Consider the following 15,597-nt stretch of genomic DNA (forward strand, 5'->3'; position numbering starts at 1 on the left):
AAATCCAACAACCTAGATCACTAAGTCATGCGATGTCGTACTGTCAACAAACAATTGACTACCGAAAACCGACGCTATGGCGCTGTAGTGGAGGCATAATTTACCGTGTACTGAAATGTATACTTGTACTCATTAATCAGAAATTTAATATTTACTCTGGTTTATTTATGTTAGAAAAATGGTACTAAATTAAAGCATATTTATACACTGTCCAAATCGAAAATTCACACACTCACACAAAACTACTAACTACATACACCACTGTTAGTACTATACATAAAGACAACTAACTAAACTAAACATGCACCATTTAGTTACATGCATGTTGACGAAAATAACCTAACACATTAGATTTAAAATACATTACTCCCTCGTCGATATATACAGTCGGCTCTATTTAATTTAGAGGGGGCAAAATGAGAAAGGTAAACACTAGGTCTAATTGACCTGACCAATTGTTTACATAATGATTGCCAAAAATTGATGCCCTGGGGGCACCTTAATGAGGTTTATGGAGGGACCCTTCCCCTGAGAGGGGAAAAGGCCCTAAAACAAACAATAACTAACCCATTCCCCCGCTAGAATTGGTTCAATTCAGAAAAGGGGATAGGAGCCCCTTTTTGTTAGCTTAAGCTGCCATTCCGAAAGTTAACATTGCAACTATGAAACCTACTGTGTACATGCACTTACTGACTAATAAAAAAAAAATCACATTTACTATACACACTATAATATATGTACGAAACCAGGTCGTATTGTCCCTAATCCCTAACTGAGTTTTAACAGATCAAAAATCACTTTCCTATATTGTCTATTCTTTGGCTTGGATAACGAGCAATATGGCGTCTGTAAAGCTGGTTCCCATTTCTCCTTTATTTTTTACAGTTCACTTCACGAAAAATGTAAGTTTGTCAGCTCCTAAATCATTATACGGCGTTTATCAATGAAATTAACTGGATATTACCTTGAGATAGTTAGAATTTCCATCCTTTTACCGCAGATATGTAGAAGAAGAAATCACGGGCTGCTCCTCGTAGTGTGTCTTCTATTATTCTAATAACATTGCGCCGAAAAAGCCAGAGGTAGGAGAATTCCTCCAATCAGAAAGAAAACTTTAGCCGCGGAAATTACAAAGCGAATGGAAATTTGGTAAATCCAGATATAACCGGATCTGAAAGTGACTATGGACTACTGAGAGGGGGTGAGGGAAAAATTAGGTACCTGACTAAATTCTACATTGGTCTGAAATTAAGAAAATTTATATCCAATAACGGAACTATGTTTCGGTATGACGTCAGAATGGTAAACCTTGTAACTATTCAAGTTATATATCCGTAAATGGGATTTACACTTAATCAAAATATAAATAAATATATTATACAGTGGGAATATGGTTACTAACAAAACCTTTGGGTTTATTATATTTAATTCGAAGTAAAGAGAGTAAATAAATTGTGTAACTAAACCGAAATTGAATTAAAAAAAAAATTACTAGGTACAGGGTGCGTAAAAAAAAATTGCCATTACTTTCAACTGTAATGGTACATTACAAAATTCCAGACAAATCCCCGAATTCCCGACCATTTTTTAAATTTAAGACAAATTCCCGACTTTCCCGATTTTCCCGACTGCTAGACACCCTGAATAAGGGACTAGAAGTAATGGAGTTTTAGTGGAGAGTTGAATGAGATTGAGAGATTAGAAATACTGTAGATTGAGTGGAGAGTCGAATGATATCGAGCGACTTTAAAAGTACATGAAGTTGAATTGAAGATTAAATGAGGTCAAGGAATTAGGACTTCAGGTTCAGTGGTTAATTGAATGAAATTGAAGGAGTAGAAGTATTGGAAATTAAGTGGAGAATTAATCAGACTGAGAGACTAGAAGTAATGACGGTTGAACGAGGTTGGAAGCCCAGAAGAATTGGAAATTTAATAGAGAATTGAATGAGGTTGAGGGACTAGAATTACTGATATTGAATAAATGGCTGAATGAGATCAAGGCATTGGAAGCACTTTAAATAAAATGAGATCAAAGCACTGGCGTCTCTAGCAAGTAAAATTTGGGGGGGGGCATCAAAGAAAGTGATTTCAATGGTACTACCTAGCCCAACCTGTTTATTATCTTCGATTCCATTTGTTACCTTTCTGCTTATCTTCACGGACCTCCTAAGGTATATCAAGAATTCTGTTATAGTCGTTTCACAGCCTGAATATTATATTCCAAATAAATATTATATATATTATTATTATTATTATTATTATTATTATTATTATTATTATTATTATTATTATTATTATTATTATTATTATTATTATTATTATTATTATTATTATTATTTGTATGTTATTCTGTCGTTAGTAAATAAATTAAATTAGAATAAAATATTGAATATTTTGTACTTCAAAATATTGGAAGGGACGCGTCCCCCTCGTCCTCCCCCTTGACAGAGACGTCCATGGATTGAAGAACAGGACATAATGAGGTTGGATGGCTGGACGGTTGAATAAAGTCAAGGAACTAGAATTACTAGATTGAGTGAAAAGTTGGATGAGATAGAAAAACTACAAGTATTGGAAGTTGCATGAAGTGTTGAGTGAGGTGGAGGGAAGTATTGAATTACTAATTGAATCTATGAGATGCATATCTATTAAGTATAAATGAAACTTCTCATATCTTAAAACTTCCAAAAGATAAAAAAAAAATCTGCGAAGGTTTCGAGGTACTCCTCACCTCTTCCTCTGTGCATCTAAACAAAAACTTGTTGCTACGTAAAAACATGATGTAAAATTACTTATTTGTTCATCCTGTAGAATAAAAGTAGGGATACGTTTATACTCGATAGTAAGACTTCTTTCTCTCTTTTTTTTTCTTTCCATGGGTAATGGAAAGATCTTGCTATGTACTACTGCGTAAGATCTCAAATATCAAACACTTAAGCGATGATCCTGGATTGACATTCTATTAACAATCTTGAAATGCAAATCTCTCAGTAAACTGATGGTGATGTAATATGCGTCGGTAGATTTTTTTTTTTTTTTTTTTTTTTTTTTTTTTTACTTGCAACATTTTTACATAAGTATTTCGTGTGTGCGATAATAAGATTGAGTAATTCGCAATTCAAGATAATTAATTCAATGCTAGATCAAAATTGTCAATTGAATGGCTATTATTGTTGATCTTACATTGAAATACATACCAAAGACTTTTCATTACTTATAAATTAGGAAGAGAAAATCATACTACGAGATACAAATTTATTCCACTCCTTTTATTCTACAGGATGGACAAGCAGAGAATTTTGTATATCATGTCTTTTATATAGCAATGAGCTTTTCTTTAGATAGTCGACGAAGAAATAAGAATTATCTCGAAACCGTTAATAGATTTTGTTTTCTGGGTGCCGGAAGAAGAATTTTTAATTTGCATTAGAAATACTGAAGGTCAAGATGCAAGATAGTACATGAGGTCAAGATGCTAAGAGCACTAGAATTTGAATGAAAAGCTGTGTAAGGTTAAAAGAATAGAAATAATGAAAGCTGAACTTAAGAAAATGAAAGTACTTTTAGGCGAGAGACTAAAAGTATGTGAAGTTGATGGACTAGAAGTACTGAATAATGGGGTTAAGTGAATTTGAGGAACTAGAAATATTGATGTGATGTTTATTGATGCTGAGGATTAGAAGCACTGCGAGATTACTGCTAAGGATTAAGTGAGATTGATAGGCTAGAAATACTATAAGATTGGATGCTAAAGGAAGATTTGTCTGTGAGTCTAAAGAACTAGAGATCCTGCAGTTTAAGGTTGAGAAACTAGAACTAGTATGAGGTTAAGGTTAAGCTGGATTGAGAGACTAGAAGTAGTGGAGATTGAAGTTGATTGAGATTGGACAATTAAAAGAATTGTAATAGACTAAAAACAGTGTGAGATTGGGGTTGAATAGGGTCTTGAGTGAGGTTGATAGATTACAATTACTATGAAGTAAGGATTGGATTAAGTAACATTATACATCAATGCACGCACTATAAGAGAGAGAAATCACTATTACCTGTATGTTGCGTCGTGGGGTATTATTTTTCTGTACTATTTAGCAAACCTTACTGTTTTTCTATTCATGTACTCCTAATCTCATGATTACTTTTTGAACCGCTCCTTAATTCATCTTTTTTGCTATTGCGCTCGTGAAAAAATATGAAAATACATATGGAAATACTGTTAATGAAAAGTAGGACGCTGGTGAACTCCTTATAATAATCATAAATTGTTCACTGTACAGTTATTAACGCTAAGAAGAGGGGAAAAAGGCAAACAAATTTACTAAATTGCGACCATAAGTGCAGAAGTTATCCTTTTTCTCGAACGTAACAGAAAAAAAATATGAAATAAAAAGTGGTTAAAGAGGTAAGGCGGAGATTAGGAATACATAAATAAAAAAACAGTAAAATTGGCGAAATATTGTACAAAAATAATATCACAAGACGCACCACACTGGTAATCACATTTACTCTTTTATATAATTTAGGTTAGTTAAGAGATTTGAGTGAAGGCGTATAAGTACTTGAAGATGATACTGAGATTAGAAGTACAGAAGAGTTGAATGAAATTGAGTAGAAGATTGCGAGGTTTTAGAGATTATAAATAGAGGACATTGCAAAACTTGAAGTGTTGTGTTTTTAAGTGAGAATCAGTAGAAGTTGAGATCAGCTGATACATATAGAACGATATTAGGGAGCTGAGAAGATTGTAAGCCTACAGGCCCTCCTTTTCAACATTCTGGGACTAGCAATGGTCGCTTAATTTTTATTTTATTTTATTTTATTTTATTTTATTTTATTTACTTTTTTTATTTTTTTGAAGTAGCTATGTCTAGTCACAAGTTTATTTATTTATTTATTTCTAGACACAACGGGCTACATAACCCAATTACAGTGTCCGCTACATGTATTAAACAATCATCACACATTCGTACATTCATATTATAATACACTTATAGGTATAATACTGTTGCAACATCATTAATATTATGTCATCTACAATTATTTCTTATTACATTACAAAGAATTGCCTTGAATTAACTTATGGTGTTAATATTAATATCCAAACCTATTCTGTATTTTATTAACCTATTGTAGGTTGTACTCAATCTCCATACTGGTGACCTCTTGTTTGCATTGATGTGTAATCTGCCCAGTAAAAGAAATTGAAATTTTCAAGACGAGTTACATTTGTAAGAGTGTATATTTTAAAATCTTGAAGTAAATCGGTGCAGTAGATTTTATTGTTAAATATCTTGTATAGAAACAACATATCATGCGTTTTTCATCGCTGTTCTAGACTTAATGTATTAAAGTTTAAATTTAATGATTGACTATTGTATATCTTTGGATATACTTGTGTCTCCCTAAATGCCAAGTACCTTAAATATTTATTCTGAACTTTTTCTATATTATTTATGTTCGTTTCTGTGTCATTACGGAGGAAAGAACTTTGACTAATAGGGTAGCTCACCATCTTCTTAGTTCCCTGTTTTCTTTCTTTCTTTCCTTTCTTTGTTTAACAAAAGTTGAGGGAATAGAAATTCTGAAAAGTTGGGGGGAAAAATTGAGTGACATTTGATAATAATGCTTACCTTTGCCTTTAAATATATGAAATAGATATTGCAATTAATAAACATTAAGACATACTAAAATAAAGTACATACGTGTTATGAAATTCCGAAATTTGCTTGAAGTTGCTAAAAATGACTTCTTTATTATCTCTTACAGATCTTGGAACTTTTGGATTGTCCAGTTGCTTGTAATAATGGTCCATAACAAACTGGAGATCTTTTCCAAACTCCTCTTCGGTCTCCACCAGCTCTCGAACCACCGCTCTAGAGAAATAGATTAAAAAATTAAAAAACAATTAATTAAAATTTTAGTTGATTACTAGTAAACAACTTAAAATAAAAGCCAGATCAAGAAAGAAATAATTTACACTGAAAATGAAAAATAAAGTTATTTTCCCGTAGAGTCAAATTAATATTGAGGAGATCTGTGCAGAATTCAAAGCTGAAAAGATTAATTAATTAATTAATTAATTCCATAGAATATAGAAGCTCTATGTCTAAACTGCTTACGTCACAATCATTAAAAGGCTTGCAAACTTAAAAATTAACAGCAACTTTAATACAACGCACGCTGGAACTTGTATTATTATTAATTTACAGAGGTATGATTTTTATGAAACCTAATTGCTTATTTTCCTCAGGTGTAAAATCCTACACTTACCTATATTTTACCTATCTTGCTTTTCATTTTTTTTATTTATTTATTTATTTATTTTTTTAACATTTGTCACTACTTGTTCAGTAAGCAGATAAGAAGTTGAAGTATATTGAAAATCACGTTTCATTTTTCATTCTTTGAGTTTCTAATACTTTGTTTTCCAATTCTGATAACATTTCCCGTCTTCATATACAGTTAACCAATTTATTTATCCATCCATCCATCTGTTATTTATACTAGACAATAGTAACGCACAACTAACAAACACGAAAATAAGTATAAATGCTTTAGCTAATCTTTTATCAGATATCGAAGGGCGTGGCAGTAGAAAAGAAACATTAAGAACAAAACAGCATCTGTGAAATATCCAGTTAGATGAATATTAGTACTTGGAACAAAGAAACCCCGAATTGAGCATGGAAACAAACTATTTACCAGAAAACAGTAAAAAACATTATCACAAAACACAAAATAATGTGAACAATAAGCTCTTCCGCTATATATTTTATCAAATAAGAAAAGAGATTTTCGGACGAAAATTATAGAATAGAGTAGCCGTAAAGAGTCCAGTTGAACGCCATATTAACATGTTGAAAGAAGAAAAGACCTGCAGTGTTATGGAAAACACACTACTTACCAGAAAATATAACGGCAAAAAGATAAAGAAAAAGAAACTACTTACAAGAAAATACGTATAAAAATATTATCACATAACATAACATATGCACTTTCACTAAATATTTCTTCGAATGGTAGTGGAACAAGTAGGAGGAAAAGAAAACTTAAAGAACAAGGAAGTAACTGTGAGAAGATATAATGTGTTAAAGAAAGAGTGTATTATATCGCATTAAGGTGGATACCAAACCATGCAAAATATTGAAGTTTTGTCAGAATAATTTATTTTTTCTTTTATTTAAACAGATTGATTCGGAAAAAATTTCAGAATACTTATTAATCAAGCTCTCTGAACATGAAGCACACAAAAGTGTAAAAAAAACATTGATATTGACATAAAGTTCCATGCCACTTTTTGGCATTTATATACAGTATAGTTTTACTCATTTCTATTATTACTTTCAATATACATATATAAATATATATTTCCTCTTTTGTTCATTTATTCCTTCACCCACTCATACTGATTCTTATTGATCAACCAATCTCGTAAGTTTTATTTTCCTCCACTATACATTCTCTCTCCAAACTTTAGAAACACTATCATGACTGTTTCATCATGGCGTCGCTCTGCACGTTGTAGATACTGTTTTTCTCTATAATATAACTTCTTTCTACTTTTCCTTCCGTTTCTGATGAAGCTATAGATTAATCACTCAGATTCAGACTAATAACTCATTTTGTGTGTGTGATAGTGTTCGTGTATCTCTGATAAGCAAATTTTATTTATAAACAATTTCTTATTAGAAAATATTACACAACACAAAGAAAATAAGCTTTAAGCGCTTCTACTAAACCATTCATCAGATAAGGGGGAGAAGAGATAGAAGAAAAAGAAGTTACTGTGGATTGTCCAATTGGGCAAAATATTGGACCCCAGAGTCACATGGTAGTAGTGCCGTGCCATGGAAAATCAGTACCCGGGGCGAGAGTATACGACGGAGTCCCCATACATATGAATGAGGTCGACAGACCAGCCACGGAGTGCCACTATAGTTAACACGAAGCGTAAGAAAATTTTCAAAAACAAAACCTGCTTTTCCTTGATTTTGAGCACTTTTTATTCCTTTTTTCCTCCCATTTAATATATGTGCACATGCATTTTCCTAACATGAGTAATATTTTCCTCTCTCATCTTTTCTTTCCTTCTTTTCTTTTTTCCTTCCTGAATTTTGGACTCCCTTACTTCGGCGCCCAGGACTGTCGCCTCCTTTCCCCACGGCACGGTACTGCGTGGTAGCTATGTTGAATGTGGAAATATAAAGCTAACAGGAAGTGTTCATCGATAAGAATATAGAGGGTAAAAACGGATAATTAATAATGTGTATAAAAGAAACGAGAAAGAATTGAAAAACATAGAACATAATAAAAATAGATTATAAGGAGATAATTAAAAATAAATAATAAAAAGAAGAATTTGAAATAAACACCTATACAAGAGTTCCCGAATTCGTCTCACCTCTTTTTTCCATACTCCTTCATTACTTCTTTCCTTCCCGAATAGAAACTTGCCTTTCTCTCTTCGCCCCTTCTCACTTTGCCCAGTATTACAGAAATCCACACAAAGCTAACCTCAGCTCTCAATCGTATTTTAACCCTTTAACGCCGGTTTAAGAGTAATGCTTAAGACTTTATTTATTTATTTATTTATTTATTTCCACAATCAATCAAGCCAATCTCTATACGGATTTTCTTTCTTTTCTCCGCAACTTTCCTAGGGACATTAAGTTGCGAATCCACCCAGATAGATCTAACGATTCCTTTCTCATTTATCTGATAATTTCTTGTTTCTGGAAATTGCTCCTCTCTTCCTCTCTTTCTAACAACAACAACCTAGATATACACATATATTTTATACGTAAAAAAATGCTGACTACCGGGCCCGAGCTCTCTTGGAGGCGAGATAACATGGTAAGGAGCGGCCTATATTATGGTTGTTAATCTTGCATGATGGCCTGTCCCGGTCGTGATTCGGAGCCTACGTTAATTGTAATTCCCTTCTTCCAATCCTTGGTGTTACATTAGGACGTAAATCACAAGGAACCCAAATATTGCTGACTTCTAATTCACGAACACACTTCAAGCATACAATATATCACACACACTGAACACAGGTGGCCTCGGCGTTGCTTATGATCTCACCATTATAATCTACACTGCAGGTGAGTATTCTACTTCACTGTACATAAATTACTCAGATGCTCATTCGTACGCGAGTGGCTAACGCGCGTGATTCTGTGCAAGTTGTTACGAGTTCAATTCCCGGTGGGTTGCTCACCTCGAATACCAAACACGATTACTGGTTCGGAATCCATTTTGAACACTTGATGCCATTGGTTCTGAAAAGAGGATTTGAACTCTAATCAACAAACAATGTACCTCTCAGACTGCGGTTCGAAGTCCTATAGTAACTTTCCAAACACACATAATACATTTGGAGAAGGATTCCACCTATGATTCCATCACTAAACAACCATGGTCTACTTAAGGGCCGATCTTAAATCACTATGTTGCATCTTATTGAAAACGATAAAAACTCCTTTTTTTTTCTGAAACTTACAAATTTTCAAACTCATGAAGACTTGCTTCCAGTACTGGGAAACATACCGAATGAATCTACATTTTCTTCGGCTACCACCTCCAACTTCTATCTTATTTAAAAAGTCAATTCTCCACTATTCATTCCATCACCGACCCCCTACGAACAAACACGTCCTAGCTTACATAGATGTAACTTCATTATCCACAAAAATAGCGTACGTGAGGGAGTAATTGAAAAAAAGTATGCAAGCCTCCACACACTTCGTAATCCAGCAAATTCTCATTTGAAAATGCCTCCAAAATATCTTCAAAACAAGAGCAATGCCTTGAGAACAAGATATAGCTCATCATACGCTAATCAACTCATAGAACAAAATAATTCTAGCTTTTGTTGATTAAAGGTAAGCATTAATTATTATTAAATTAACTTCTTAGTATATGTAAGTGGTAAACATATTTAAGGTGTAAGTATAAACCACCATTCCAACCCTTCATCTGGGTTCCATTCATAGTCACTTCATGGTCAAAAAGTCAATTTCCAGTCCCTTAACAAGTGTTCCGTTAAGCTCAACTGATCCCTCAACAAAACTGTCAAATTTCTTCATATGAACGCTAGACTTAACATCTCCAGATTGATATGCAAGTCAAAACTATAGAGTGACAAATTAAACTGCTTTTTCTTATCAGAAATGAAACTGTTAAAAGAAAAAGATGATTTTATATGTGTTCAAACTATACCAACAAAATGCAGTTCTTCTATTTCAAGATCTCCCATTGCAATTATATAAAACATCTCTACCCTATGCTCTGGTAATTCTGGGAATTCCTACCTGCTCCACCTCTTCTATCCGCAACTACAATATTACATGGTCCTCTCCTTTGTTAAACCCTCTAACCATAACCATCAACCTTACCACTAAAAAATTCAATCGAAAACAATGAACAAACAAAGATACAAATCCTCTCTTCCCAATTTCCTCCGTCAATATCATCCTAGTTTCCAATCCGTACAGAAACACAAATTTTGGCTATCCTTCACTTCACACGAAACCGAAAAGGCTTTCTTCTCCCAAATTCGTGTAGCAATGCTCTCTATCGTCCATATCCACATTCCAAGTACTAGTTTCTTTAAAACTCTGTATCTTCATCAAAGAAATGCCTCAAATCGACATGTAAAATTTACTATATATTCAACATCCACCAATCCAACTTTTCAACATCTCACCGCAAAGACCATAAAGAAAAGAAGCACATTCCACTGTACTGGTAATTGCGATTCTCTCAACCTTATTAACATCGTTAAATAAACCCACTGGCAAAACCTTTAAATCCTCTTTCGACCTGTATGAACAATCACTGATAGTAATGCAGTGCTTAAATATATAAAGCCTACAAAAGTGCATTCAACCACACTTTCCGGAATCATCCGGAAAATCCTTTTCTAAGACTCTTCCACATCTTTCAGAAAAAGATGGGAGAGACACAAATGACCGTCCTATCCGCGGATCACTTCCTGGTCATAACCGTCTTCACCTTACTATACTCATTTCATCTCCTACATACATAAAATTGTTTAAAAAAAAAATCGTAATTATTTTTCTATCTTAATTTTTTCTAAGTAATTTCAACTGTATTTAACACTCTTGCTTTTTATTATAATTATTACTTTTCACTACTTCATATTTTTAAAATTGATTAATATTATAAAATTTTCATTTCTTGTTTTGTAATTCCTTTTAAGGAAAGCGAATTTCTTATCTTATGTACTTGATAATGATTTTAGTCGGAAGGTTAAGTTAGTTTCTTTTTTGTATGTTTTACAGTATATATATATATATTTTTTAAAATACATGCGTATTCATTTAATTCTCATTTATACTTAACTCTTTTACTGAATAAGATTGGGAAATCTATAATTTTAGTTCAATACACCATATTGATTTCAACACATAATATTTAGTGTTGAAGTTAAGCATTTTTTTTTTCAGCACCAACGAAACATACATGTGAACCTGCAGTTTACGGTGGAAACCAAGATTTGCACCAAAATCGAATCCGAGTCTCCGTGCTTCAAAAACGCACGCGCTAGCCACTAGCCCAGCGAAAAAGATGGTATAAAATATTGAATTTATACAAGTTCATGAAGTTACTGATATATTATTTTCAAGACAAAATGTAATTCTATTTACGTTTTTAATCTAATCTTATAACTTACTGTTAATGATAGAAAACAGATAAAATTTTAGTTTTGTTTACGAATAGCGCTTAATTAAAAATAATTGACTTGGAATTATTATTTAACAATATAGCCTAATGATAATGTTAAGACTTGAAAATTAATGTAATTTTTATATTATAATTCATTAAAGGAGAAGCGAAACTTTGTTTAAAAAGTTTCAGGATCTTCGACATTGCGAGATTAAAAGTTTTCCAATAAAATAATGAAAGTAAGAATGTTAAGAAAAAATAGATAAATAAATAAATAGATAGATAGAGACTTAATCTTACTATTAGAAAATAGATAACTCATTGCATGCTAATACTATATACTATAAAATTGTGAACAAAAAGCAACATTGAAATAAGAGTGAAGTTACTGTTTTTTAAAATTTTTTAACTCAGAAAAATCTACTGAAGAACCTAATTTTAGAATGATTTCTTCTTGTTCCTTAGCCAAAACGCGAGCAGTTTTCTTGGAAATTAGTACTGTAAAAATGTTTCTCATAAAATATGAAGTGCAGCTAGTCAGTATTCGTCATTCTTTGAACTTTCATTTCGTCTAATAGTTCATTAAAAAAAGAGACAGAATTATCACCAATTGTTTTTCTTTTGATGTACCTTTCTGTTATCCATATATACTTTTCAAAAACAAATAAATTTTAGAAGAAGCTAACATATTTAAGATATGTAATTAATCTTTCATATAAGATAAATAAACAACGTACAGTAAAATATTTAACTTCAGTAAATTAAAAAAAAAAAAAAACTTACTGCGACCAACCAAAGACGATCTGGGCCTTGGAATACCTGGAGTTTACTGCATCCCATGTGAATGTGGCAAGGCATACATTGGACAAACAGGACGGACCATTGAAGCCAGATGCAAAGAACACAACAGTTACATCAAACTAAACCAATCAGAAAAATCTAGGGTGGCAAAGCAAAGCATCAACCAGAAACATAAAATTTTATTCACAGATACTAAAATAATAGCAAAATCTCAACAGTTGGGATAGAAGGATAAAAGAAGGTGTAGAAATCACACAAGAAGAAAACGAGCCTTAACAGAGACACAGGATTCCAACTGAGTCAAACATGGACACCAATTAGAAACCGCCATTTCAACCACCAATCAGAAGAGTCCAACCATACACACACATGAAGTATATATTCCACGCACTCTATTTCCCCATCATATTTACCTGAAGATGAGAACAATGTCAATCCCCGAAACGTTGCAAGATAGAACAGTATTTACCTGCTGCTAATCCGAGAAGTCCTGTTTGCAATACAACGCCAGGAAAGCTTCAATGGATATTTTATTTAATTCCTTTTTAACACAAAATAAAATAAGTACGTTACGAAAGATTATTTAATTTTAATTAATTATTCTTATAAAGACATAATGCTGTAATGAGTCCGAAGAACAATAATAATAAAAATAATTAAAGAAAACATTAAGTAGAAGTATTACAGAAAACTCATTAATATGTAATAAACTTAAAAGTATATATTTAACTTTGTAGAACAATGTGGAATTTTGTATAAATGTGTTCTTAGAATACGGGAATGAAAACAGAGAAATGGAAAGTAATCATAGTAACATCAAGAACTACCAGCTTATGTTGGAAAAAATCACTGAGATGAAGAGAAAGTTTCTGGTTGGGAATTAAAGTAGTAAGTAAGAATGTGTGTTTGTTTCTTTAGGTTTGGGAGTGATAAGTTCAACCAAAATACAAGTGTCTATAAAAGTACTATCATAGTTTAAAGTGATATTACGCCACTTTGGTTAATTATTTAAATGAAATTGGTCATATTTGAAAGAAACATTCAAATATTTTTGTTCATGTCAACAATGGACAACAATGGACAACAATGGACTACAATGTAAATAATGGACGGGATCAAACACAGAAAAAGTAAATTCTCTCGTGTTTACTTTGTGATTAATCGATATGGGTTTATTGTTGGATATTTAGCAGGCAGTTGCTCTTTCTGCTGGAGGTCACTTGGGAAGCTTTTATATTTCTGCACTGTTATGCCGTAATGTGCTAACGTAAATTTATTTCCTTTCGTTATGTTGTGTTGTTATTAAATAATAAGTTTTAAGGAGTTATGGCGACGCCACAAGAACGAAGTTGGTGTGTTTTCGCCACCGCCACAGAGGTCACCTGACTTGACAGTTTGTGATTTCTTTCTATGGAGTTACGTAAATGATGCGTCCATGTACACTCATGTCCAAAATGATTGTCGCATATCTATAGTTGTCTTCTTGTAAGAATATAATTTGATAATGATTTTGCAGGGTACTTTTAATACTGATACGATGTGTATAATCGGGGAATGTATACTTGTGGTAAATTTTATAGGAAAAGAATTATAAATACAAAAATTAGAGTAAGTAAAATAAAATCTTACTAAGTGGACAAGAAAGTTTTATTTTCGTTTCATTGTTCTTGTTTACTGCTCTTTTGACAAGAAATTTGCCTCATACATGTCTTTGTCGATTATACACATATTAACATTATAAGAAATACCGGGAGAATTCGCTATTAAGCTATATTCCTAGAACAACATATTTATAGACATGCGACAATAATTTTGGACATGAGTGTACCTCCAGTGCCTCAAAACCTGCAAGAGGTGCAAATTCGTATCAGTGCTGCCATTCAGTCTTTTTCAACAGATATGTTGCAGATGTGTGGCGTGAATGGGAATATCATCGCCACTCGTGAGGGCCACATTCAATGTCTGTGAGGTATAGTAAAAAAATACTTGAGCTTTTATTTCAAATGTGACCAATTTCATTTAAATACGATTATCCAAAGCGACGTAATATCGCTTTAAAATATGACAATTTTTATGGACACGCTGTATATCAAATAGCGGGGATTATGACATTTAAGGAGAAAGATGGTGAAGAAGAAACCATATACTTCATATTCCATGCTTCTTTCTAGATATTATTCTCTAAGAAAGAGATTGTATAAGTAAGCCTTGTTTCGTAACACTAAGTAAAATTTACACTGTTTCTTTTCTTCATTTTTTCGGACATTTCCAAGATTAGATCAAGTGAAGTTAGTTCAGTACTTCTATGTTATCAGTTAACAATTTCATTTTTAATTCATTGTAAGATATGAGGAAATTTTTAATCATAAGTTTTAAATTGTGTTAGGAGTATTTATATATTATTATAGCATTAATGGAAGAAAAATGTAGCAAATCATACATGCTTTTATAAATACATATGCTTATTTGAAGACGTAACTTACGGTTAAATTGAAGTTCGTAGAATGTAGAGGCAAACAAGACAAAAATACATTATATTTCTTACATTATTTACAGTTTTAATTAAATGTACACAATTATTAGTAAATAACATAAACCTATTCTTTTTAAATTGAACATACAGTAACATGTGTGTTTATGTGCAAATATAGTATATGGTGCGTACATAATACAAGAAATAACGGTTACTGCACATGTATTTCAGTTTTATTGTACAAAACATTTTCAATGCTACAACGTAAAGTTTAACGTAATATCTGCAAATTTAAACACAAGTTTATCTTAAATTCATGATAAGAAATGAAATAATGGCTGTGAAATTTTGAATCTCATTGAAGAATAGTACAGACTAAACAAGTATTCAATAAGAAAAGAGGACTGTTAACATCAAGAAATGTGTCGTTGGAAGTTCGAAAACGATTTATTAAGACTCTGGTATGGAGCGTGGCGCTTTACGTATCAGAGACGTAGACATTGAGAAAAGCTGAAATATCCAACCTGGGAGTATCTGAAATGTTATGTTGGCCAGAATGTTGCGCATATTATGGACTGAAAGGAAAAGAAATTAACACGTACTAAAGGAAGCTAATGAAGGACGACAGATCAT

The 15,597-nt window shown here is 32.4% G+C and overlaps 1 protein-coding gene across 9 annotated transcripts in view; it reads right to left on the reverse strand.

The window, feature by feature from the left end:
- Positions 1 to 15,597, reverse strand: part of Obsc (Obscurin) — a 633,182-nt gene that overhangs the window by 324,451 nt on the left and 293,134 nt on the right. For all 9 annotated transcript variants that reach the window (XM_081756092.1, XM_081756083.1, XM_081756059.1 and 6 more), the window contains one exon: positions 5,702 to 5,872. In XM_081756092.1, coding sequence (XP_081612218.1) covers positions 5,702 to 5,872 — 171 coding nt within the window. The remainder of the gene's footprint in view (positions 1 to 5,701; positions 5,873 to 15,597) is intronic.

Source organism: Thermobia domestica, chromosome 1 (assembly GCF_964235325.1).
Source record: "Thermobia domestica chromosome 1, izTheDome1.hap1.1, whole genome shotgun sequence".
Taxonomy (NCBI): domain Eukaryota; kingdom Metazoa; phylum Arthropoda; class Insecta; order Zygentoma; family Lepismatidae; genus Thermobia; species Thermobia domestica.